Source organism: Quercus robur, chromosome 11 (assembly GCF_932294415.1).
Source record: "Quercus robur chromosome 11, dhQueRobu3.1, whole genome shotgun sequence".
Lineage (NCBI taxonomy): Eukaryota > Viridiplantae > Streptophyta > Magnoliopsida > Fagales > Fagaceae > Quercus > Quercus robur.
In genome coordinates this window covers 38,156,415-38,182,092 of record NC_065544.1, presented here as the reverse complement: position 1 = coordinate 38,182,092, position 25,678 = coordinate 38,156,415, and the positions used below count along the sequence as shown (strand labels likewise).

The following is a 25,678-nucleotide window of genomic DNA, read 5'->3' as shown; positions in this document are numbered from 1 at the left end:
TAGTATGTTGGGTAACCACACGTAGTGTTGAGGGAACACATATTCTCAATATGGAATCCATAATCTCTTTCCATAGAGACACAAAATATCCTCTTGAGATAAGTTTAATGGGAACTAGTTATTCAAGGCGCCCACTTTAGTAAGGAGTTACTAAAGATTATATTTATTGAAATCGGATTGCAATAAATGTGAATAACTAAAAGATTAAACCAGGTACTCAAGGATAAAATAGTTGTTTACAAAGTGACAGTTCATTATGACTTTGTTCACTATGGATATTTCATGGAGGGGTCAAATGATATCATTAGAGCCTTGAAATATAATTTATTAATAAGGCCTAGAGTGCAATTATATTTATTTAGTGGTATTAAATATAGGGTCCAATTAATGTGTGCACTTAGGACACACATTAACAAATCCATTTTTAGAAAAATTTTATTTGGAATTGAAAAAGTTGTCAAAACTTTTTCAATTTTCGATAAACTTTTTTCTAAAATTGGTTTACTAAGGGCACACATTAGTAAAATCCTTAAATATAATTAATGGTAACTTTGGACTTGTTAAGAGTTGATAGAAAGCCCAAGGCCCATTGGAGCTAGAGTCTTATTTGTTCCCTTTGGTCCCATCTCAAGCCACAAATTAAAGCCCAATTGGGTAGGCTTAAAAGGCTAACCCAATTAGATAATCAGTTTTTATTTAATAAGAGTTATTAAATAAAGTAACTACCAAGGTAATTTTTATGTACGTGTGATAAAAAGAAAAGAAAATAGTTTTTCTCTATAATGAGAAGAAGAACTTTCTTTGAGAATCAACGTACAAAAAGACTGATTAAGAGATCACACTTCTTGGGTATCATGTGGAATTGAGATGAAGATTAAAGGTATTCTCAAGTCTTGGTTTTGAATTTCACTGCATCAAGGTATGCTTTCTATTCTTTGTTCTAGAATTCAAGATTACATGTTATCTCTCATGGATGAAGTAGATTCGTGATTGTTGCTTCCGCTGTGTGTTTTGTATGACATGCAAAACCAATTTTTCCAACAAATGGCCGGATTTTACCCGACCCGCAAAACAATAGGGTCAGGTTTGGGTTCTTAAAATAAAACCCAAAGCGGGTTTGGGTCAGGTGCGGGTTTTAGTGATACGCACCCCGAACCCGAACCCGGACCTGACTCGCTTAAAAGCAAAATTACCAAAAAACCTATATATATATATATATATAAACCTAACTTCCCTAACCCTCATCTCCCTTCACTCTCCTCAGCCACCCCCCATCTCCCTGCACTCTCCTCACCCACTCTCATTTCACAACACAACAATCAACAACCCACCACCCATTGCATCGCCCCTCCCCCTCACTCTCCTCACCCACTCTCACTCACTCTCAAGTCCCACCCTTACTCACTCTTACCACCAGCTCTCAAGCTCTGTCACCACCTCACCGATCGTCAGAGGTTCGTCGTTACTTTATTTTTTAATAACTTTGGGTTCGTAACTTGTTGAGGAAATCTGTCACAACTGGCCCTCAGGCTCTATCGCCGCCTCATCGCCGGCCTTCTGAACATGTTTTTTTTTTTTTTTTGATAAAATCATTACTAGTTGAATGTTGATGAAATCTTTGGGTATTGTGTTTTGATGAACATGTTTGTTGTTTTAAATTGCATTTGGATTGTTGATGGATTTGATGGATTAGGTTTAAATTAGTCGGCCTTTGGATTTGTTTTTTGTTGCTTTTAATTTCAGTACACAAATTCTGATTTTGAATTTTTTTTTTTTTTTTTTTTTTAATCTTTCTATTTGTGTTTTGTTGATGTTTGTGATTTTCTTAGGAATCACCAAGTTGATTTGCAAGCACAGGACCGTGCTCATAGGATTGGGCCACAATTTAGGCCGCAAATTAGGCCTAAACTTGACATGGCTAGACAGGGCCCAACGAGGCAGGTTGGGGGTTAAAAAATAAAAATAAAATATAAAAAAATTAAAAAAATTAATTAAAAAAAAAAAAAACCTATTTATTAAACGGGTCAGATTCGGGTAATGGGGGTAGGCCTATCGGGCAAGTTCGGGCATAAAGAAACCTGCTTCAAACCCGACCCGTTGCCATTTCTACGAACCTTGATGTAGTGAAAAACAAAAACAACAAGTAGATAGTATCCTGAGAAAACCTTCAGTTTTCATCCAAATTCCACATAGTGCCCAAGATGTGCAGTCTCTCAATCAATTCTTACATACATACTTTTTCTTATTGTTGAAAACTATGTTCAAGAGAGAGCAAAGAGAAAACTGTTTTCTCCTCTTTTAATCGTACGTACGTTTTAACAATTTAGACAGTTACTTTATTTAATAAATCTTATTAAATAAACAACTGATTATTTAATTGAGTTAGCCTTTTAGGCCAACCCAATTAGGCTTTAGTGTGTGGCTTGGGATGGGACCAAATGGATAAATAAGGCTCTAGCTTCAATGGGCTTTGGGCTTCCATCAACTCTTGACAAGCCCAAAATTACCATTGATTATATAACAAGTACCACTATAGAAATATAATTGCACTCTAAGCCTTATTAATAAATTATATCCCAAGACTCTAATATAATATCATTTGACCTCTCCATGAAATATCCATAGTGTACAAAGTTATAATAAACTGTCATTTTGTAAATCACTATTTTATTCTAAGTCCCGATTTAATCTTTTAGTTATTCATATATTTTATGAAAGGGTAAATCACATATTTGGTCTCTAACCTTTATGGTGTATGTCAATGTAGTCCCTAACCTTTCAAATATGTCAATTTAGTCATTTCTTGATATTATGCCAAAATAGTCATTGTCGTCAAGTGATGCATGAAAAATGCTAACGTGACTAACGGTAATAATATATATAAATATATATATATATATATATAACCGAAGCCTTTGAAACTCTCTCAATTTTCCACATCAGCACAATATTTACAAAATAAATTTTTTTGATAAATTTTAAAAATAAAATTAAAAACTATTTTCACTCAAAAACAAAACTGGATGCTTATCTTTTAAAATAAAATAAAATAAAATAAAATAAAAAAGCGTTAGACACAAACACAAACTCACCTTTGGAAACACGATTGGAGTCTACAAGAGAATACACAGAAACCCCAAAACTGAAAACCCTAGACCCAAATCCTTCTTCTTTGTACTCAGCTTGGAAACACTATAGGAGTCTGCAAGAGAATACGCAGGAAACCCCAAAATTGAAAACACACAAATCCTTCTCCTTGGTCGCCACTCCCATCTGAGACAATTTCTTCCCGACAATGGTAAGCGATCAAAACCCTGCTCTATAAAAAACAAAAATTTTGATTTTCTATTTTCTAATCTATTAGATAAAGAGGTTGTTTGTTTTTAGACCCCTTTAAACACAACCAGATTAACCTAGGTAATTAGCCAAGTGATTACTTAGTCAAATTATCAAGTCTAGGTTAACACACATATATCATATTATTACAAAGGGTGGAAAATAAAGAACACAACAATATGAAAACCCAGGAAAACCAAACCGATAAAAAACCTAGGGAGGATTTAACCTAATTATCCTCAAGGTAAAACTGAATCCACTATGAAAGAATTGAAGTTTACACAATAGCGACTTAGACCACCAACATCCTATTGCTACCTCGAGTAGGAAACTTACTACCACGACCCCATGATAGCTCCGAGTCCACAGACTACTTCTTTCTTGAATTCCCAGCAAGTACAAGCACACCCACTTGTGTATCTTTAAGCTCTTAAAGCAGCAACTAAATCGATCACCAAGTTCTTGACATAATCTTGAATCTTGGAAACCCTAAGTATGTGTGAAGGCAACCACCTGTTGATCTCACAAAAGATTCACACACACAACATAAGGAGCAACCTAAAAACGTGGCTAGGGTTTTCCCTTTTATACTTAAGACAAAACATAAAACCTTACACGTCAAACGGGCTTGGGCTGAGTTGGAAAATTCTGCAGAAAAACAATCTGCACGAGCTTCGATCAATCGAGCCAGGCAGATTTACACAGTAAATCCTACAGAACACTCAATTCTAACTTTACATATAAACACACTTTGAGCAAGTCTAAAACAAAGACTAAAACGTTTTGATCATGGTTTGCCAACATTACAAATTGAAGTTCTAATACATTTAAACCTAAAGTCTTAGAACCCAACAGAGGTTTTTGTGTGTTTTTGTTGTTGGAATTCTGGATTTTAAGTGTCAGTCTTGGAATTCAATCTCAAAGTAAGCAAAAATAGAAATACATGTTTGATCTAATTCTCTCTCTTATATACCTACCCCTGTTTTTGTTGTCTCTTTGGGTTTGAGTTATAATATACATACATATAAGTTTAGATCTTTCAATTGATTTTTTGTCTGTTAAATGGATCTTAATATGCTTTTTATGTCGTTTTGGTTTTCAAAATTTGTAAAATTAGACTCAATTGAGAAAATTTTGTATTGGGGTTTTGTTTTTAAATGGTTTATTACATTCTATTTGCAACTAAACTATGTATTGTGGTTTTATGGGACTGTTTTGGTTTTAGAATTTTTGATATATTCATTAGGTTTTGTAGAGATAGTTGACCTTGGAGTGAGGGATGGACTCAGTAAGAAGTTGGAATAACCTACCGTAGATGGGTGGGATCTCATTAAAAATCTTGAGGTGAATGGGATTTATGATCCACCATGGTTAATAAATAGACTTTAACAGGCACATGAATCAGTAATGAAATTGGTCTATCTAGTTCACGCTAATCTATTATTGTGATGATTCCCTTGAAACTTCAATATTCATGGTGTGTAAATGATGAATATTGGATATGTGTAATGAAATGGTAGTGAAGTGATTTGTGTTGTTGCCTTCGTTTTCTTTGTGTCTTGGTAGTATACACACACATTACACTTCAATCCTCGGGTGCCTAATTTTTTATAGTAACATTGTTAATAATTATTCTCATTTCTTTCCTTTCACAGGTTCACATTTCTCTCTCGAAGACTATTAGTTTGGCTACTGACTTTATGGCTACTGTATTGGATATGTCACTTGATGATCTTATTAAAAATAGAGGTTCTCATGAAAGAGTTAGATAAGTAATAGTTGTTTATAAATGTGTGGCCTTTCAAAAAGCCACACATTGAGTTATTCCTTTGTTTAAAGTTCCACTGTAAAGGCTGGGTTTGGCATGTTGGATTATATTCTCAAAATTTTAATTAAGCATCTATTTGGGCGTTGAGGAAAAAAACAATGAAGCAAAAGTAAATTGAAGCACAATCAGTTGTGAAGGGGTTTTTTAGATACGTTGGCGAACTGTGAGTTTTGCTTTGTTAATGTTCAGAGTGTTCACTGTTGTGAACATGATATCCTTTTTTATGCAATAAATCTTTGATTACCTATCCAAAAAAAGAGTGAGTTTTGATTTGTTAATTTGCCAATTGTGGATTACTTTATAGGTTTTGGTTGATATTTTTTTAGGTAGAGATTTAAGAAAGCAATGAACTATAGCTTTGCTATTATTATTTTTTTTCTTCTAATAACCGTTTTCTTTATGATCTTTCTATTAAGATATGTCTATGCCCTATGATATTCTATTTAATTTTCATTGCTTATCTTTTCTGCAGATTATTCAATCCAATAGATTTGTGGATAAGCATCTTGCTTCTCTTTTTTTTCTTTTTTCTTTTTTTCTTTTTTTGTTTACTGCATAATTTTTATTTTTCACAAATTTGTTATTACATTGATATTTTGAGCTATATTTGTTTCTTTTTTATCTGTCTATGGTATTTGGATCCTATATCAATGAGTGGCCTAATACCATTGGGTGTGTAAGTATAACAACTTGAGTTTCTTCTTATAGTATTATAATTTTTTCAATGATATGATTATGATTTAAAATGGTTTGGAGAGCTGTAAAGATATGTTTGATCCAAATTCCAAAAGGAGTAGCTATGCTAATTGTTACTCCCTATAAGATGCATTTGGATGTTATTTATGCTGCCACTTCCCCTATTGTTATAACACTAAATTATCATCTAGACTTATTATATTCATAAATGCTCTTGACTGATTTCTGTCTTTGAAAGATACCCAAATAATGGTAGGTGGCCTCCTTTGCAAATCAAATTATTTTAGAAGCTACCAACCAAATTCCACTTTGATGATAGAATATTGAAGGGTTGATTTGGAACCACTGTAATGTTTGAACAGTAGATCTGCCAGGCAATACTACCAAAAGAGTATAATCAGCCTAACTTATAGTTATCTAATCTAGAAGAAACTTGAAAGTCTCAAATTTTGGAAGCCTTGAACTATTTAGAATTGGTTTTCTAAAGGATCTTATTGTTAGTCATTTGCTGTAATTTTAATGACTTAATTTAAAAAAGATTGCATTAAGCGACTTCATTTTAGGAGGTTTGGTTATTTTGGTGTTTTAGGTGTAGAACTGGTGGAAAAAGTAGAGGTAGAGGTAGAGGTAGAGGTGGAGATGGAGGAGTATAAAGCCTTTGAAAAGCTTGGAAACGACATCTGACTGTCTGGTATGATATCCTCCTTTTGTTTTTTATGTTAAAATATTTTATTAGGTTATTTAATTTTGATTAACTTTGCATTAGTTAATGATTTAATGATTAATATAGATTTGTTGATAATGGGACTAAGGGAAAAAGAAAACGGGTTTTAAATCTTAATCTTAGGTCTCATGTTCTTTTCATTGTTTAGGATTGAATTTAATTCTGAAGTGATGATTTCTCTCTCAATTGTCTATGCTTCTGAGGATGTGTTATGTCTTTGTCTAATTCTTTGGCTAGATTAAAAAATTTTAGATAAATTATTGACTTTGTGTTTGATTTGGTTTTACAGATTTTTGTAGATTAGGTATTTTTTTTTTATATTTGATTTTCATAGTGCTTATTAAAAGTGGTTGTATTGGATATTGCATGATAGTGGTAATGTTTTTTAAAAACTTTTAATTATTGATTTCGTCCTTTTCAATGTTGGGCTTTTTTCTAGGTTTTGCATGTAATGCTATTCTTAAAATTTTAATTGATAATCTATTTGAGTGATGAGGGGGGGAAATCAAACATCTTGATTTGAATTATATGGAGTAGCAAGTATGGTTAAGCTATATATAGGTAAATCATTCCAAATTTTTGCAACATTCCTTGTTATAATGTTTTGAAGATAAAATGTTAAGGATAGTCTTTTTAAAAAATATATATTATGCAAAGGGTTGTAATTTACTGTTTGAGTTTTTTAATCACATTTATGATGAGTATTTTTGCTATATGTTATGTATATTAAGCAAGTTTAGTGGTGATATTATCCAATTTACATCTTGAGAACTTTGAAATCTTTATGAACATGTAATTTTTCTGTTTGTCTAATCTTGGCTTTTGAGTAAAATTTGATGGCCAAAATTGCACCATATTTGTCACAAATAAAAAGATATATGTTGCAACTAACAATGGCAAAATTGTTGAATGATGTACACCATTAAAATGTTGAATTTTGGTTTAAAGGTTGATAACTTGATATCAATCTAATTTTTAGCATCTTTCACAATTTTAAGTGAATACATGTAAATTTATTCAAGTGGTAATTTTTATGCCTTACAGGGTTTTGAGGAGTACATAAATTTGATTATGGATGATGCTAGAAAATTCAACATCAAGATGAAGAGCAAAAAACTTTAGATGGGTTCATTTTCCTTTACTTTTAATCTCCCAAATGTGCTCTGAATATGGTACATCTATTTTGTTATGGGTCACTTACATCAAAAAAAAAAAAAATGTAGAGGGTAGATTCTTCTTAAGAGATGCAACGCAATAGCCACCTCTCTCTCTCTCTCTCTCTCTCTCAATAGTGGAAAGTGATGATTTTAGCAATTGTCTAAATTGGCATTATGTTGCATTTTCAATCCCATTAAGGTCTAGCATCTTTGTTTATTGGCAATGTTAGAATTTAGATACATCTTGGACATCAAGAATGATTAATATAATTTATGAAAGATATATGATTGAATGAGTATGGAGTTAACTATATTTGTGTAATTAATTGTATTGGAGTGTACTTATTTCAGTTATATATTTTTTAAATATGATCTCAAGTTCTTGGTTATCACAATATCTCAGTGCATGTGATAGATTTTATTACTTTGTAAGTGATAGATTTTATTGGTTTGGTATATAAATTATATCATGATATTGATTTTTTTTTTTTTTCATATTAGGGAAGTTATCAATAGTTTTCCCGTGCATCGCACGGGTTAGCGACTAGTAAAAAATTATTTTTATGCCATCCAGACTACCACATGGACTGCCACGTGGCCTAAATAAAATAAATAAATAAATAATAAAAAATAAAACTAAACTAAATTAACTTAAAAACAACCCTAAAACCTAGATGAAGCTTATCATCTCTAGCAACTTGATTGAATCATACCTCCATGGCCGAACATGCAATACTTTCACCACTCACCACAACCTTCCCAATGGTGGCCTTGAACTTGTCATGTAACACCCCATAATTTTAATACCAATTTAATTCTTATACGTAAATTAAAAAGGAGGCCCACAATTAAATGGATTTAATTGATTGGGCCTAAGATATTAAAAATAAGATAAATACTATGGAATATGAAGCCCAAGTGAGGTGGCATAAATAAATATATGGGCCTTGATAAGCCTTTTTTTTTTTTTTTTTTAAATCCTAGTCTTTTACTTCTTAAGCTACACGTGTATTTGCTGATGAGGCTTCCTTTTTACTTCAACGGCAACACACTATTTAACCTTGCTTTGCTTCACTGTGGCTGTGAGTGGAGACTGCAGGTACGACTCTCTTCTACTCTAAACTTAGGAAGGTTGGAATACTCAATGGCTAGTTTTTATTCCCACTCTTATAGCATCTGTTATTGGCGTACCTAATAGAAAAAAATAGGGGCTGCTGTTATGGATATAAAGCTAAGATTATTATATTAGAACAAGGGTGCTTTGTGGTTTATATATAATTGTTTATAGTCTCACTAATTCACCGCCATTGTCATTGTCCATATACGTGTCCAGCAATTTCCTTATGTTTTGTGGCATCAAGAGAATTATGGGTCATTGGGTTGATGAACTAAGATATATATAATATATGGCTTCTATTATTAGATGGATCAGATATCCATCATTCGGCCTATATTGAAGTTTTATTTTACTTGAATCTATTCCATACTTGTGACTCTGCCATTAGTTTGGATTGATCAATCAAGGTTATATTACGTGTATTCTAAGAATTGTAGTAGTCAATATGATGGCTAGACATGTAATAAAATCCTAGAGTTCCATAGAGTTGTAGTACAAACATGCCAATTAATAGATAATGAGAATATGTGAAAGACTGAAAGTGAGTTGGATAGTTAAGTGAATAAATGAAAATTTTTGGATATATCAGTATTGTCTAGGATAAAATTGTTTAAGCGTGAAAGCAGATTTTTAAGCAGGAAATTGTGTATTGATGGACCTATCTTTGGTGTTGCTAGGTTCTAATTCTACTGATTTAGTGTGACTCAAGGGTGGTTGATTTCGTATTTTTGCAAATAAGAGGTAAGTGGTGTTTACTAATTTTGGGAGTTTTCCCAAACAGTGTTGATTATTAAACTATTTTATATCAAATAAATATGTTGATATTCTATCTATAAATTGATATTTTATAAATGCTTGATTTGCACATTGACTATTCATTTTATGAAGAACTTGTAGGACTACCTAAATTTATTTAAAATTGAATGTGAGAATATATCCTTATATTTTTTAGAATTATGAATGGATTATTTTTGTGAGCATCTTGAATGGATTATTTTTGTGAGAATCTTGAATATGTTTTGAAAACCTATGGCAAGTCATGATTAAAAGCTCAGTATTGTATTTAGTCTTTAGCAAGGGGCAATTATACTACAGTTAGTCCTTAGCAAGGGACGGTCCCAGAAAATGGGATAGTGCACATTTGATAGCTCCTTAGCAAAGGAGTATGCTATTGAGGATCCAAAAAGGAAGCTCCTTAGCAAGGGAGTGCACTTTTAGGTTCAAAAGGAGCCATCCTTAAGAAAATGGATGAAAAGAAGGTTGTAGTCCTAAAAGGGAACATCACAACTCTATCAACAGGGCGTAAACGTTGACCATGAGAAAAGCCTAGGAAATTGTTTATATGATGGTATTTTTTTGCTAATGTTTATATGATGGTATTGATATATATATATATATATATATTATGATGGCTCACAATATAAAGATATTTTCTTTTTATATATGAAATATTTGATGATAGAATATTGATGAGTTACAATTTATGAATTTGTTGTAAGAATTATTTATTTGAAAGGTTTGTTCCCACACCCCAATGTTAGTGAATTCCACTTATTGAGTTATCTCACTCCCTCCCCCCCCCCCCCCCAATTTATTTCCCCTTACAGATACATTAGAGGAATTATTGGAATAGAGATTCTTGGAAGACAACAGTTACGAATTTTTTTGTGGAACTGAGGATTTTATTATTATTTTCATGGCATTAAACATTGTACTGGAGAATTATTTTGAGGATGTTTTGTCTTTGGTGGATTAGAGCTCAGACATTTGTGATGAGATTTTAGGTTACTAGTTTCTTTTATTTAATTTTTTTATAGATTATTCAGATTAAATAGACTTCTATTGCTTATGATTTTGGGGCGTTACATGTCATCCCTTTGTCACTCCCTCTATTTCCACCCTTTCTCTCTCTCTCTCTTTGCTCAAACCCAGATTAGTTAATCCAGCTAGATTCTCTCACCTCTCAAACCCAAAAAGGACTCGGCTGGAACCACCGTTGTTTGCTCTTATTTTTTGTTAGCATTAGGTTTTGGGTTTGTATTAGAATTTGGGTTAACTCAGTCAAACAAGGCAGGTTTTTGTTTTGTGGTTGGTTATGTAACTAGGTTTGTTTTTGTTGTGGGCTTTTTAATTGGCATATGGTGTACAATTGCGCTTCAGTTGTATTGGATTGCTTAACAATTCCTTGTTGGTATTGGGATTTGTCAATTTAGGTTTGTATCAAAATTGTGTGCAAGAATACGAATATTTTAAATATGATATTCTAAATTGAATATGGAAATTTATTAGTTGTTTTCAATTAGGCAAGCTTGGATTGAAAAGATACAATGATTTTCTGAGTAAATAATATAATTTTTATTAAAATTGAATCATGAGTATACAAAAGTCTTAAAGACACAAAACCAGCCCAGGTTTGACGTGTCTAGGATAATAACAAAACAGAGGATAAAAACAAATAGAAGGTTACAAAATCAGGAGTGTTGTTGATTTGCTGCTAACCTATGATAACAGAGTGATAAAGTAGTAGCAATAGCAATGGTCCAGTCCAGTACTTCTCAAGTTTGAGTGAAGAGAGAGAAAGGGTAAGAATAAAGGGAGCAAAAAAAGCTAGGGAAGACGAGTTCAAGGTCACCGCCATGGTGGCAGTGGAGACTGGTGAAAAAACTAGAGTATTGAAGGTTTAGCCATGGAGGTTTGGTTCAGTCAAATTGCGAGAGAGGGCTTCCAAGTTCCAGCTTGGTTTAGCGTTTCAAAAAATGTTTCAAAGTGTTTAAGTTAGTTTAGTTTTTTAAATAAAAAATTTGAGATGGCTGTATAGGTGTTTGTTAAGGTGAAAAAATATTATTTTTTATTTGGGCTGTTTGCCATGTCAGGAAATTTCATCCAAGAGATAACGGTAGAGACTAAATTGATACCATACTGAAAGATTAGGGACCAAATTGAAATACATTGTAAAGGATAGAGACCAACTTTGTAATTTACCTTTTATGAAATCTAATTTCATTAAATATAAACTTTAGTAACTCTTTACTAAAGCGGCGGGGCCCAACACCTTAAATAACCAGTTCCCATTAAACTTATCTCAATGAGATATTTCGTGTCTCTATAGAAATAGATTATGGATTCCATCTTAAGAATATGTGTTCTCTCAACACTATATGCGATTACCCAACATACTGAGATTTTGATCGTTAAATTAGATCTCACTCCTAATATATCAAAGCAATCTACATTTCATGATCAGGTTCACAATCCTCTCAAGATTGAGAACTTATGAGAATAGAAGTTGTGAGATTTAATATTTAAGTGACAGTTCTTAATTGAATAATTAATCTCACAGTGATCTAGTTCAATGTTTCTTACACACTTAAGACACACCAACACATCAATTAAAAGTTTCCACTTCCATGATCAAAACAAATCATCGTAGATGACATGTTATAGCCTTTGCAGATGAAATGCCCAATTTCATAACCGATTACGAACTACATTTTTTAGTTTACAAGGAACTTATAATTTATATCTTCAGTAACTAAATCACATACAATGCATCTCAAGGACTATATAATAATATCCAATTAGTACATATACAAAGAGTCTCGTATAATTAAACAATTTAATTATTTATAATATGCCAATAAATTAGATTTTAGGGCACAAACCCTAACAAAAAAAAACCATATTAGGACCACAGCCTACAATTATTGAAGAATAATTAAGTGAGTAAAACTCACACATACCAACAAAGATAAATCCCCTTTTATTTTTACATAATGAAAGAATCATATTGGAAATTTCTTGGATCAAAGGTCAAGGGCAATGCAAACTAAATTCTTCAATTAAAGCATTCAAATCAGAGTAGGATGATCCGCCTTCTTCAGTTGCCCTCCTTGCCATCTTCCCAAATGTCTTGGCTCTGCCTCTCATTTCATCTGCTTCTTCACCAACCATAATTTGCCTCATTGCCTTCTCTAATGCTTCCCTCTTGATACGATCTCCCACCATACTTGTCCATTGGTAAACACAAACATCAACCCCAAGTTTAAGTACATGAGTCACTATCTTCTCATTGAAAAATTGCTCAGCACCCATAGGCCATGTGACCATGGGTACCCCTGCACTCACTCCTTCCAAGGTTGAGTTCCACCCACAATGAGTCACAAATCCTCCAACTGCTTCATGATCAAGAATCAACATTTGGGGTGCCCAACCTCTTATAATCAAGTCCCTTACTTTCCATTCTATTCTCAAATCCTTTAGGTAACCAATCTTCTTCTTCTTTCTCATTTTTGCCTTTCCTCACAACCAAATGAATTGTTGTCCAGAAGCCTTAAGACCCATTGCTATCTCCATGAGCTGAGAATCACTGAAGTTTGCTATACTCCCAAAACAAACGTAAACAACCGAATTTGGTTTCCTTGTAGCAAGCCACTTCAAACATTCATGTTCATCAATGGACGCTTCCTTTCCCCTCTTGGCTTTATCTTCAACTTCCTTGTTGCATAGTGAAACTAGACCTATATGCCATGCCTTTCTTCCTATAACCTTCTTGTAATGCTCTGCATAAGCCAGCTCAAGCTCATAGAAGTTGTTAACAACTACCCCATAGCTCCTCAACTCTGATTCCATAACTTCTTTAAACAATTTGGAAAAGTCTGTTTCAACTTCTTGGCGAGTAAAGTCTGGAAGTTGCATCCTTGTAAACTTGATCTCCCCCGGAAAATTAGGAATGACAAAAGCTTCAAAATCAGATGAAACTTTCTTGTAAGGTTCATATAGCCCCATACTATGGTTTGCACAAAGAGAGAAAAAACAGGTCCCGTGGAAAATAAGCCTTGGAATAGCAAATTTAGCAGCAATATCAATTGTCCATGGAAAGAACATGTCGGCAACAAGGCAACTAGGTTGGTGATCTTGTACTAGTTGCTCGAATGGTTGTCAAAGCATCTGAGTGGCTTTAGTGATAGCTGGAACCATGTCTGGGAAATTCAGTGAGTCAACATTCTCACATCCTTCTAGCAAGCCAGCCTCTACAGCAAGGAACTTGATGATTTGGATATCAACATTGTTGATGCTGTGAGTTTTGGAGAATAAAGGCAGGTTGCGAGGAGTAGTGACAATGGTTTCCCTCACGCCACGCTCTGCAAATAGCTTGGCCATGTCCATGGTTGGTATCTGTTGACCATGGGCCGTGAGAGGGAAGAAGAATATGTGAAGTTGACAACTTTCTCAAGCCATGACACCCTGAAAGCCAGCGACAATCACGATGCTTTTCTTCTTATAACCCCTTGCATTTCTTCCTATAACCTTCTTGTAATGCCTTTCTTCCTAAGGCTCATGTGATAAATAAGTAGAGACTCAACTGTAGTGGTAGTGTATAATCACTGCCCAACGCTGTTAAATGCAAAGTTGCATTCTCAAATCTCAACTGCCCAACGTATAGTTGCGCATTTCTATGCACATTAACTTTTTGTTTATGAAACCTATGCACATTTAATTAGTGTCATTAACTTGTTTACTCCTTGTTGACCACAAATTATGCTGCATGCAATGCAACTGGAGCTAGCAATAGTTGGGACGCTTTCCCCGATATCAGACCAGGGTTTGAAAACTTATGCGAGTAACTAGTATTATTAGCATAAACTAGCTAATTGATTTTGGAATGACAATGTATCTTCAGGTAGGAATTGTACAAAAGGTATGAGAAATTGATATCATTTTGTTGGGGGTTGGTGTTTAGTTAAATCATGAGTTTTTTTACACAATTAATAAATAGATCAATTATGTGTTAATCTGCTTAATTCATAATTAACTTTAAATGACCCTATTCAATTTTTGTTTTGAAACAGGTTGAGGCCCTTTTTGACACAAACCAGGTTAACCAATATGAATAAATGTCATTTTTATTCAACAAAAATTTGAATTGTACATATAGAATAACATTTTTAACTTGTATCACATTGTTTAAGTTTGTTTGTTCCCCCTTCTTCTCTCCCCCCCCCCCCCCCCCCCCCCCTTCTTTCTGAATCACATTGTTTAGACATGTATGAGAAATAAGCAAAATTTATGCATCTAACGTGTATCTTGCTTGTTAGTCAATAGGAAAAGTTAAGAAATTGTCCTACCGTGATGAGAGAGAGAAAAAAAGAATAGGAGAGAGAAATAGATGCCCTACAGTGGGGATAGGTTGCAATTAATTACATACATCCACCTATACCCACAAACAACACTTTCACTTTCTCAGTAGTGCTTTTTGTAGGCACTGCACTCGCAAACCAAGATAAAGTTTTATAGAGCATATATAGAGTTATTTCCTGCAATAGAAAACAGCTGGGAAATAACTTCATGCTCTCAACTCATGCTCATTAGCATTTTCGATAAAGCTGAGTGCATAGTTATGACTCATTTGGATCCCCCGCTCCCGCAAGCCCAGCTCAGCAGGTAAAGTGTCGTTATGATCATGCCAGGTGAAAGACGCCAACTCAAATCGTCTCCCTACCTATTTTTATGTTAAAAAATAATATATATATATATATATATATAGAGAGAGAGTAATAGACGGGTAAATATGTAACATTAATTTATTTATGGAGTATAAAGTGGAGCAAAGAAAATACTTCAAAAGATTTGGACTCATGAAGAAGGTAATTGTGCCCAAATACAATCCAATTTAAGCATGGTCATTAGTTTTCAATTAGAAAGTTTTTATTACACTGATTTGATTGGACTTTGGCTATCATGACACAACCAACATCAATATAATAAACGAAAATTGACAGAGTTCCCTTCACACACATTTAAGAAGCATGGGAGATAATTTGTAAAAGAAAATATTAGTACACACTTGTTATTACACACCTTCTTTACACTGAAATTGTGATTTGAAGTCACGATTTCTTGTGCCAAATGTCAAGGGCAATACGACCTTAATTCTTCAATTAAAGCAATCAAATCAGAATAGGATGATCCCCCTTCTTCAATAGCCCTCCTTGCCATCTTCCCAAGTGCCTTGGCTCTACCTCTCATTTCCTCTGCTTCTTCACCAACCATAATTTGCCTCACTGCCTTCTCTATTGCTTCCCACTTGATACCATCTCCCATCAATACTCTTGACCATTGTCGAGCACAAACATCAACCCCAATTTTCAATATTTGAGTCACTAACTTTTCATTGTAAAACTGCTCAGCACCCATAGGCCACGTGACCATGGGTACCCCTGCACTCACTCCTTCCAAGGTCGAGTTCCACCCACAATGAGTCACAAATCCTCCAACTGCTTCATGCTCAAGGATCAACACTTGGGGTGCCCAACCTCTTATAATTAGTCCCTTACCTTCCATTCTTTTCTCAAATCCTTTAGGTAACCAATCTTCCTCTTCTTTCTCATTTTTGGCTTTCCTCACAACCCAAATGAATTGCTGTCCAGAAGCCTCAAGACCCATTGCAATCTCCATGAGCTGAGAGTCACTAAAGTGTGCTATACTCCCAAAGCAAATATAAACAACTGAATTGGGTTTCTTTGTGGCAAGCCACTTTAAACACTCATGTTCATCAATGGAGGCTTCCTTTCCCCTTTGGGTTTTATCTTCAGCACCCTTGTTGCATAGTGAGACTGGACCTATATGCCATGCCTTTCTTCCCATAACATTCTTGTAATGCTCTGCATAAGCTGGCTCGAGCTCAAAGAAGCTGTTAACAACTACCCCATAGCTCCTCAACTCTGATTCCATAACTTCTTGCAACAACTTGGAAAAATCTGTTTCAACTTCATGCTTAATGAAGTCGGGAAGTTGCATCCTTGTCAACTTTATATCCCCCGGAAAATTCGGTAGGACAAAAGGTTCAGAATCAGAAAAAACTTTCTTGTGAGGTTCATATAGTCTCAAACTATGGTCTACAGACAGAGAAAAAAAACTGATCCCATGGAAAACAAGCCTTGGAATACCAAATTTAGCTGCAACATCAGTTGCCCAAGGAAAGAACATGTCGGCAACAAGGCAACTAGGTTGGAAATCTTGTAGTAGTTGCTCAAGTGGTTGTTGAAGCATCTTAGTGGCTTTGAGAAAATTGTGAGCCATTTCTGGGGAATTGAGTGAGTCAATATTCTCACATCCTTCGGGCAAACCAGCCTCTACAGCAGGAAACTTGATGATTTGGATATCAATGTTGATGTCGCTAGTTTTGGAGAATAAAGGCACGTTGCGAGGAGTAGTGACAATCGTTGCCTTCAAACCTCGCGCTGTGAATAGCTTGGCCATGTCCATGGTCGGTATCAGATGGCCATGGCCCATGAAAGGGAAGAAGAATATGTGAAGCTGACGATTTTTGCTACCCATAACTTAAAACCCTGAACAGCGTAAATAGAGAGGTTAAGGCTAGGCTATATTTTTCAGTGTTGGTATGAGAACTTTGTTAGATATGAACATGGTGTATGGTAGGCTAGCTACTAGCCCACGCAAGGACTTGAGAAGTAAAATATTTTTCCTCATGGTGCTGAAGTTAAAGCAATTATTCTCACCACAAGTTCTTGCGCACTTCTAACCACATAAACTCGTTTGTCCCTTAACTTCTTGGCCATAATTGACTGGATGAAAAAAATTACAAACGGATAAATAATAAATATAATAAATGTGATTAGTACTATTTAGAAATGAATAAAAAGTGATGCTAAGAGTCTGTTTAGATACCGCTTATTTGTTGAAAATTAAAAACTTATTACTGAAAATACTGTAACAAAATAATTTTTAAATTGTGAATAGTGTTGTGAGACCAAGGATTTACTTAGAAATCTGCGTTTTTGGTGGTTTGGCTGGGTCGTGAACAATGCCACGGGAGCCAACCAAAAACGCAAAACACAACTTCATCAACTCGCAAACACCCGCTAAGCCTCCGTTTGAATACCAATGAAAAATAAAAATTATTTCACTATTTAGCTTATTTTTGCTACTATTCATGAGCCCACTGCACTTTTTGGACCTATTCATAGACCACACTATACTATTTCAGTTAACTTTTACTTTTATCTACAGTACTTTCAACAATAAGTTTTCATTTTCAGCAAAATAAACGGTATCCAAATAGACCCTAAAAGTGTATTTGATAAAAATTAAAAAGCCAGCTTATTTTACTATACAGCTTATTTTTATTACTATTCATGGACTCACTACACTTTTTGGTACTATTTATAGATCCTACTATACCATTTCAACTAACTTTTACATTTATTTACGGTACTTTCAGTAAAAAGTTTTCAGTTTCAACAAAATAAGTGAATCTCAAACAAACCTAAGAATACTATAAATTTACAATATATAGTATCCAGACTGATTTGTCACCGATCACTAAAAAGTAATTCAAACATTTATTTATTGTGTTTTGAAATTTTTCAATTACATTTTTTGTTACATAAGTTTGTAAAGGTTAGGCAATAAAATTAGTAGTACCTTTAGTAATTTCACTGTCAAGTCAAATTGCATGTAATAAATTTTATAGTAGCTTTAGCATTTTTCTAAATAAGTATTAAATTACTTTTTTCATGGTTGATAAGAGATTAGTTTTTAAAACTTATGAAGTAAATTTTTAATATATTTAGCATCACTCAAATAAAAGGAGCTGGCCGCAAAACTAACCGTTTCTAGGAGAGGAAAGTATGTTTCCCATAATTTTTTTCAATTTATTCTCCTGTTCCCCCCCCCCCCCCCCCTCCTTAGTTTATTCCCCCCTTCTTTTTTTTTTTTTGATAATCAGTTTATTCCCCCTAATTACTTAAAGACAAAAGCATACAAAGTATCAAAATAATGCATCTGGATTAATATGAATTAGACACTTGGACGCCAGTGCTTGTAACATTCTAAATACACCATATCTGGTATCTTCTGTGGGACAATTCAAGGAAGCAGAGATGCAAAGACCTATGATTTTTCTTGTGTCAGCTGGATCAATAATGCCATCATCCCAGAGCCTTGCTGTGGAGTAATAAGAACTTCCTTCTTTCTCATATGCCTCCACCACAACCTTTGCCTCGAATCTTTCTTCTTCTTCCTTATTGTTCCACTGCATTACATCATGCAAAGTGCATGTAAATACAAATAAGAAGACCCTGACTTGGTATATGGAGAAATATGATAAGTCATCTTTTCCTTACAAACAAAAAGAAGCTTCCCATGGTCTCCTCTCTCATTGATCAAGAGACTAAATGGTGGAAAACTAGTGCTGTCCAGGCGCTCTTTTTGCCTTTTGAAGCGGACATTATTGACTAAATGGTGGAAAACTAGTGCTGTCCAGGCGCTCTTTTTGCCTTTTGAAGCGGACATTATTCTGAAAATTCCTCTAAGTCAGAATTTACCGGAGGACAATCTTATTTGGATTGGAAATAAAATGGGTGTTTTCACTGTCAAGAGTGCTTATCACATAGCTGCCAATCTCCAAGATGGTACTGATGTCGGGGAATGTTCTTCCGAAGACTCAAATGCTTATCTTTGGAAAAATTTGTGGAAGCTGAAACTTCCTGCAAAAATCAAAATATTCTCTTGGAGAGCTTGTGTGGATGGGCTCCCGGTGAGTTTAAAGATGGTGGAGAGGGGTATTAAATCTGACTTTGATTGTCCTGTTTGTAGGGAAGAGCCAGAAAGCCTTTTACATGCTCTAGTTTCCTGTGACTTTGCTCTATCGGAGTGGTCGCTTTGGCAAGACTGCCCTTTAAATTTTCTGTTGAATGCAAAAGACTTTACAGGTCTAGTGCACCAAATTTGTTCAAACTCTGATGGGGTTTCATTGGAATATTTTTTTGCAATTTCCTGGTCCATATGGCATAACCGAAATCAGACAGTTCATAATGAGTGTGGTCTTTCCCCTCTGCAAGTCTGGGAAATGGCGAAGAGAGTTGTTGAGGACTTCCAGGAAGCTAACCCGATGCATTTGTCCTCGATACAACCATCAAAGGGTGGCTGGGTAGCGCCTCCCCCGGGTTTTTTCAAAATTAATGTAGATGGTGCGTCATCCTTGGATGGTCAGGGGGTGTCGGGAGTGGGAGTGATCATTCGTGATGCTAAAGGTGGTGTGGTTGCTGCTCTTAGTAAAGCTTTGCCTATGCACTATCCGGCTGAATGGACTGAGCTCTTTGCTATGGAGCAGGGTGTTCTTTTGGCTCGGGAAATGGCTGTTCAGCAGGCCATCTTTGAATCTGATGCTTCCTCTGTCATTCAAGCCATTTCTCAGGACCTCTGTGGTGGTGAATCTGGCCACCTGATCCAAGGAATACAAAACACAAAATTGAACTTCTTGAGCTGCTCATTTCAACATGTGAAAAGGGACTCCAACAGGGCTGCCCATGAGCTTGCCCAATATGCAAAATGTAACAATGTCAGCTGTGTTTGGAAAGGTGTTTCTCCGCCTTTCTTAGATTTTCTGTTTCATTCTGGTCTGGGCTGAATGTTGTATGTTGTAGGCTGAGGCCCTGTTGTAATCCTTTTCATGTGTTAATGATATTACACATTTTCTCTTCAAAAAAAAAGAAGCTTCTACCTGAATCCCTTGCTTTTTCTATTTGAGCTAGCACACCAGCAGCCTGATATTCAAAGCCAAAATGATATGTAACTGACAAATCAAAAGGAGGCAGATCTTTATGCTTTATCTCATTGACATCTCAGTCATATGCATGAATGTGTTGAGTGAAAAGCTACCTGGGCACCACCCATCACAGATATTCGGGCATTTGGCCAAAGGAACATGAAGTTGGGACTATAAGCACGATCACACATTGCATAATTTCCAACACCGAAGCTTCCACCAACAATTATAGTAACTTTGGGAACCTAATTCATTGATTGAGAAAGGTGCAGAGGTTAATCCTTTTGTTTCATATGTTTCTTTTGTTCTTCTTCTAATTTTTTTTAATTTTTTGATAAGATGTTCTTTTTCTAGTTTTACATAAAAGAACCATATTAGTAGATTATTTTCAAGCTATAAAGTTAATATGATGTTATACAAATAAGGAACTGAATACCAACCCTGAAGAAACATTCATACAGTGATACGGGGGCTTGGTATATCTCAAAAGTTACTCAATAACCAAAATAAAATTAAGTATGAGAGACACCAACCTTTGCACAAGAAACTGCCATAACCATTTTCGCTCCAGATTTTGCAATTCCATTTGCCTCAGATCTTGAGCCAACCTATTAAATAAATGTTAAACATTAAGGTTCCATGCTTTTGCTAACTTTAATGGAATAAATTTAATGACCATGGCAGTTTAAACCAAAAGGAATTCCAACCATAACAAATCTTCACAACTGAAACTCTGAATTAGAAAATATGTAAGCTCACTCAACTTATCATCTATAAAAAATTGATATAAGAAAAAAACCTAATTTATCAAGAACCAATATTTTGAGACTTCAGAGTCTACAAATATCCATGCAATAAATTTTGAACAAAAGGGAAGCTTTCATTGAGCAAAAACCATGTATAACTTCGACAATCTTAATCAGCAGAAGAGACTGCCGTTACTTAGATTTGAGGTCTAGGGTATGGCTTCAAAACCTTGTTCTGATCTGTGTGACTCAGTCCATTTTTAATTCCTAGTCCAACATTTTTACTTTAAAATTGAATTTCTATTGGTACTTTCTTTTTTTTGATAGGTAAGAAAAAATTTTATTGAAAAAGGAATAGCATGAAAAAATACACAAGGTTCACGATAGTGAACAAAGAGAAAAATTCGTTTAAACTCGAATCTGTCAAGCATGAGTTCACTTTACACTTTATTGCCAAGCACATCACAGATTACATACGTTCCCCCCTTTTCAATCTGTTTTCTTTGCAAATGTAATGACACAGAGATGTTAGAAAGCTTTATTAACAGTGAGGGGCATACCATAAATCCAGTGATGTTCTGAAGGAAGACCAAAGGAATGTTTCGTTGAGTGCACAGTTCAATGAAATGGGCTCCTTTTAGAGCAGATTCATTAAATAATATCCCATTGTTTCCAATTATTCCAACTGGCTGTCCAAAAATTCTAGCAAAACCTGTTACAAGAGTCTGCATTGACACAATTGGAATTACAAAAGTAATAAATATCAAATGCTATCACATAAAAGCCTAACAAGCTTAAGTGATTCAAACGCCCTCACAGTGCCATACAATTTCTTGAATTCATCAAATTCACTTCCATCAACAATGCGAGCAATGACTGACCGTATATCAAAGGACTGCTTAAGGTCAGTTGGGGCAATGGAATGAAGTTCCTTTACATCATATAATGGTTCTTTAAAGTCATGGTTTACAGTTTCCAATCTACTTAACACTCCCTCTTTCCCAGGCATGTGCAAGTTTTTAATGATGTTCCTCCCAAGAGCAAGTCCATGCAGTTCATCTACAAGAACACATAAAATTACATATATGATCACTAAAAGGAAAAAAGAGTACCTTATGTCTTATTTCTTAAACGCAAGTGTGTGCACACCCACATACACAGAGTTATTCTAATAACATGAGAAAACAGATTTTAGAATTATAAATTTTTTTATAAGTAGATAGTCTCATTGAGAAAGTGAAAAAGGGCACAACCCAAGGCCACGGGAAATATACAAGAATAAACACAATCTCATTGAGTTCTGGATGTTGAAACTCATCAAGACAACTCTGCAAACTGACATGGTATGGCCAGCATAAAGATTCTTACTGAAGCAGAAAGCACTGGGAAGATCATAGTAACTTTCAAAAGAGGTGCCTTTAAGATGCAAAGGCAGAATGGTAAAAGTAAATACCATGAGCAATATAATCTAAAACTCCTGATGTCTTGCAATGCACAGTAGCACCCCCCAAGTGTAAACACAATCTCATTGAGTTCTGGATGTTGAAACTCATCAAGACAACTCTGCAAACTGACATGGCATGGCCAGCATAAAGATTCTTACTGAAGCAGAAAGCACTGGGAAGATCATAGTAACTTTCAAAAGAGGTGCCTTTAAGATGCAAAGGCAGAATGGTAAAAGTAAATACCATGAGCAATATAATCTAAAACTCCTGATGTCTTGCAATGCACAGTAGCACCCCCCAAATCTTCTTTAGAGACTTCTTCTCCTGTAGCAGCCTATTGAAAATTTTCAAATAAGATATAGATTTTAGACACAACTATAGACAAAGTAATATTCATTCATTCACATATAAGCACACCAATCGACAAGCAAGCACAGACATACACATGAACTCACTATAATATTTCATATAACATAGAAAGATACCAAAAAAATCATGGAACAGTTATGGGAATTACCCCCCATGAAGCATTTTGGAACACCAGAAGGCTTGTAACTAACCTTAGCGAGTGGTGGTCCTGCCAGGAAAACAGTACCATTTCCTTTGACCATGACACTTTCATCAGCCATCGCAGGTATATAGGCACCCCCAGCTGTGCAGAAATCCAATACCAGTGCAATTTGGGGGATGCCTTCAGCAGACATCACAGCTTGATTGTAGAAAATTCTACCAAAATTATCCTTGTCAGGGAAAACATCGGCCTGCTTGCGAAGGTAAGCACCTCCACTATCAACGAGATATATGCATGGTAATTTACATTGAGAGGCAATCTCTTGTGCCCTAAGATGTTTCTTAACGGCGATGGGATAGTAAGTGCCTCCCTTGACAGTCGGGTCATTAGCCACAAGCATACAAAGTCGCCCATGAACCGGACCTATCCCAGTAATAATCCCAGCAGATGGCAAGGCTTCTTCATATAATTCATGGCCAGCAAGCTTTATGATAAAACACAATTAGATGTGAAAGACATTGCATATTTTACTATAAAATGCATCAAATCCAATGAATTGACAAATGGAACATTTGCTTTCCAGTTAACATGTGAATTATGATTCTGATTCTGAATCTGAGCAAAATGAATGATTTCTAATTCTAATACATTACATAACATGATTAATGTTCTTAAGTTGTACTAATGATCAATGTGTCAGATATTTGTACAAATTTCATTCATAACTACCATCCCCACAAAGGCAGCAACTATTTCTGGTCAATATCGCACATCGTAATCCACTACCATCCCCACAAAGGGTTTGGTTTGGTTGAGAGAGAAAAAGAGAATATCTAAAGCTAAATAAGGCTGTGTGTGCTCTTACCAAACAAAAAAAAAAAAAAAAAAAAAAAAGGCTGTGTGTGCTGCGTGATAAAATTCAATAGAAATTTTGAGGGAGACAATTGAATAGGGGAAAAAAGGATAGACCCTAGGAATTAGCACTTAATTATTGGAGAATTCCACATTAAATTTCATTCATTCATATGTCCCTTACATTTTACTGGAGCCTTTTTCTAAATAGGCTTCCAAGAAACATCCATAAGAAAAACCATAAACACAATCCCACATAAACCTCAATCATGACAAAATTACATTAATGAAATTCAAAATTAAATTAGCAGTAATTTTCATATCTACATCAACTCACCCGGGGTGGGACAGACTAAACCCTGTTGAGTATAGCCCTGGATAGTATTCTAGTATATTAGAGTCTAACTGTAGCAGCTCATCTCTGGTGATCCATGTGCAATATGACTCTAGTTTTCCCTTTCAACGAATTAGGTAGCACTCAACTTTTCCTATCCCTGATAGAAACAAGCTGCTAATCCAAAATAACATTAATATGCTCTTTACACGTTGGCAAAAGGTTTGGTTGAGTTGAATGAGTCACAGGGTTTATAAAAGGATCGTGGGAAAGCTCATTGAAAGTATCATATGGGATAACTATTGAACCTTTATAAAATTTAAGTAACCAGATCCTTAATATTAAAGGGGGAGATACTTTCACAATCAAATGAAAAATCTTCATATGCATTTGGTCCAACCCATGTCAACACTTTGAGCATTCCAGCATAATAGGCTTGTAGTTGCCTAATGGCTTCATAGGGGAAACCGTTCAAGCCTAAAACCATGACATAATCCATTACTGGAAATCCCATATAATGTGAATTAGCTTCTATTCTTTTTTTTAGTTGATCATCACTTGCTTGAGATTGCTTGCTAACCTCATGATTCCAATCATGAACATGATGTGTACATGTTTTTATTGGTCGGATACTTTTTAACATGTGGTGAAAGTGGGAGAAGATCTAAAAGACTTTCCTATGTTTGACTTCAAATGGACTCATACCTATATAGTTATCTCATTTCCCTCTCAACTCCGTTTAGGCTCAAAATGCTTGGGTCCTTTTCCCAATCACCTCTTTAGGTTGTACAAACCTACACTCAACCTTACATCTATCAAGACTATTCTCAGGGAGCTCAACTTGAGACAGTATAGTTTAAATGCAATCCCACAAATCGTTATGTTTAATCAGTTTCGTGGAGATTTATGTATACTCAAAGAGTAACGTTACGGGCACAACAATTTTCACAATAATTGAGTTGACAAGCTTTTACTAGTTTCCATCTCGACTCACCAATCTCCATTCACATCACTTTTTTTTTTTTTAATCTACCAATAACAACTTACCACCTCCACGGTTTGAAAATTTTATGCCTCTAGACTAAATGCCAGTTCATAAACAACCTAAAGTTCCAAAATATTTTGAGTAATTTTTGATAATATCCATTAAGACTAAAAAGGCAATAATCAGTATAAAGATATTTGCAGAGAAAGAGAAATCTGATTGTGAATAGAGTGGAAATGAAAGACAAATCCTGAGAAAGTTCAAGGAATGAAGAACCAGGGTCAAGAAGGCGCTCAATTCTTTCTCTGGGTAGAAGCTTATTCCTACTTCTATTTCTCTTCACCGCCTCTTCTTCACCGCCTCTGCTTCACCTCCCCT

General features: G+C 35.0%; 2 protein-coding genes and 1 pseudogene across 2 annotated transcripts; all 3 read right to left on the bottom strand.

Moving 5' to 3' along the window:
• Window positions 1–12,584: 12,584 nt before the first annotated feature.
• Window positions 12,585–14,096, bottom strand: LOC126705992 (scopoletin glucosyltransferase-like; annotated as a pseudogene).
• Window positions 14,097–15,592: 1,496 nt separating this feature from the next.
• On the bottom strand, window positions 15,593–17,330 carry LOC126706293 (scopoletin glucosyltransferase-like). The gene has a single exon (XM_050405696.1). The coding sequence runs from the start codon at window positions 17,193–17,195 to the stop codon at window positions 15,768–15,770; it is 1,428 nt and encodes a 475-aa protein (XP_050261653.1). The 5' UTR covers window positions 17,196–17,330; the 3' UTR covers window positions 15,593–15,767.
• Window positions 17,331–18,643: 1,313 nt separating this feature from the next.
• Window positions 18,644–25,678, bottom strand: LOC126707257 (methylcrotonoyl-CoA carboxylase beta chain, mitochondrial-like). The gene is made up of 9 exons (XM_050406846.1): window positions 24,319–25,678; window positions 23,179–23,613; window positions 22,862–22,952; window positions 22,627–22,743; window positions 21,991–22,232; window positions 21,734–21,898; window positions 20,961–21,035; window positions 20,541–20,672; window positions 18,644–20,425 (listed from the first exon to the last, which is right to left on the bottom strand). Exons 2-9 carry the CDS (start codon window positions 23,527–23,529, stop codon window positions 20,330–20,332), a joined length of 1,269 nt encoding a protein of 422 aa, XP_050262803.1. The 5' UTR covers window positions 23,530–23,613; window positions 24,319–25,678; the 3' UTR covers window positions 18,644–20,329.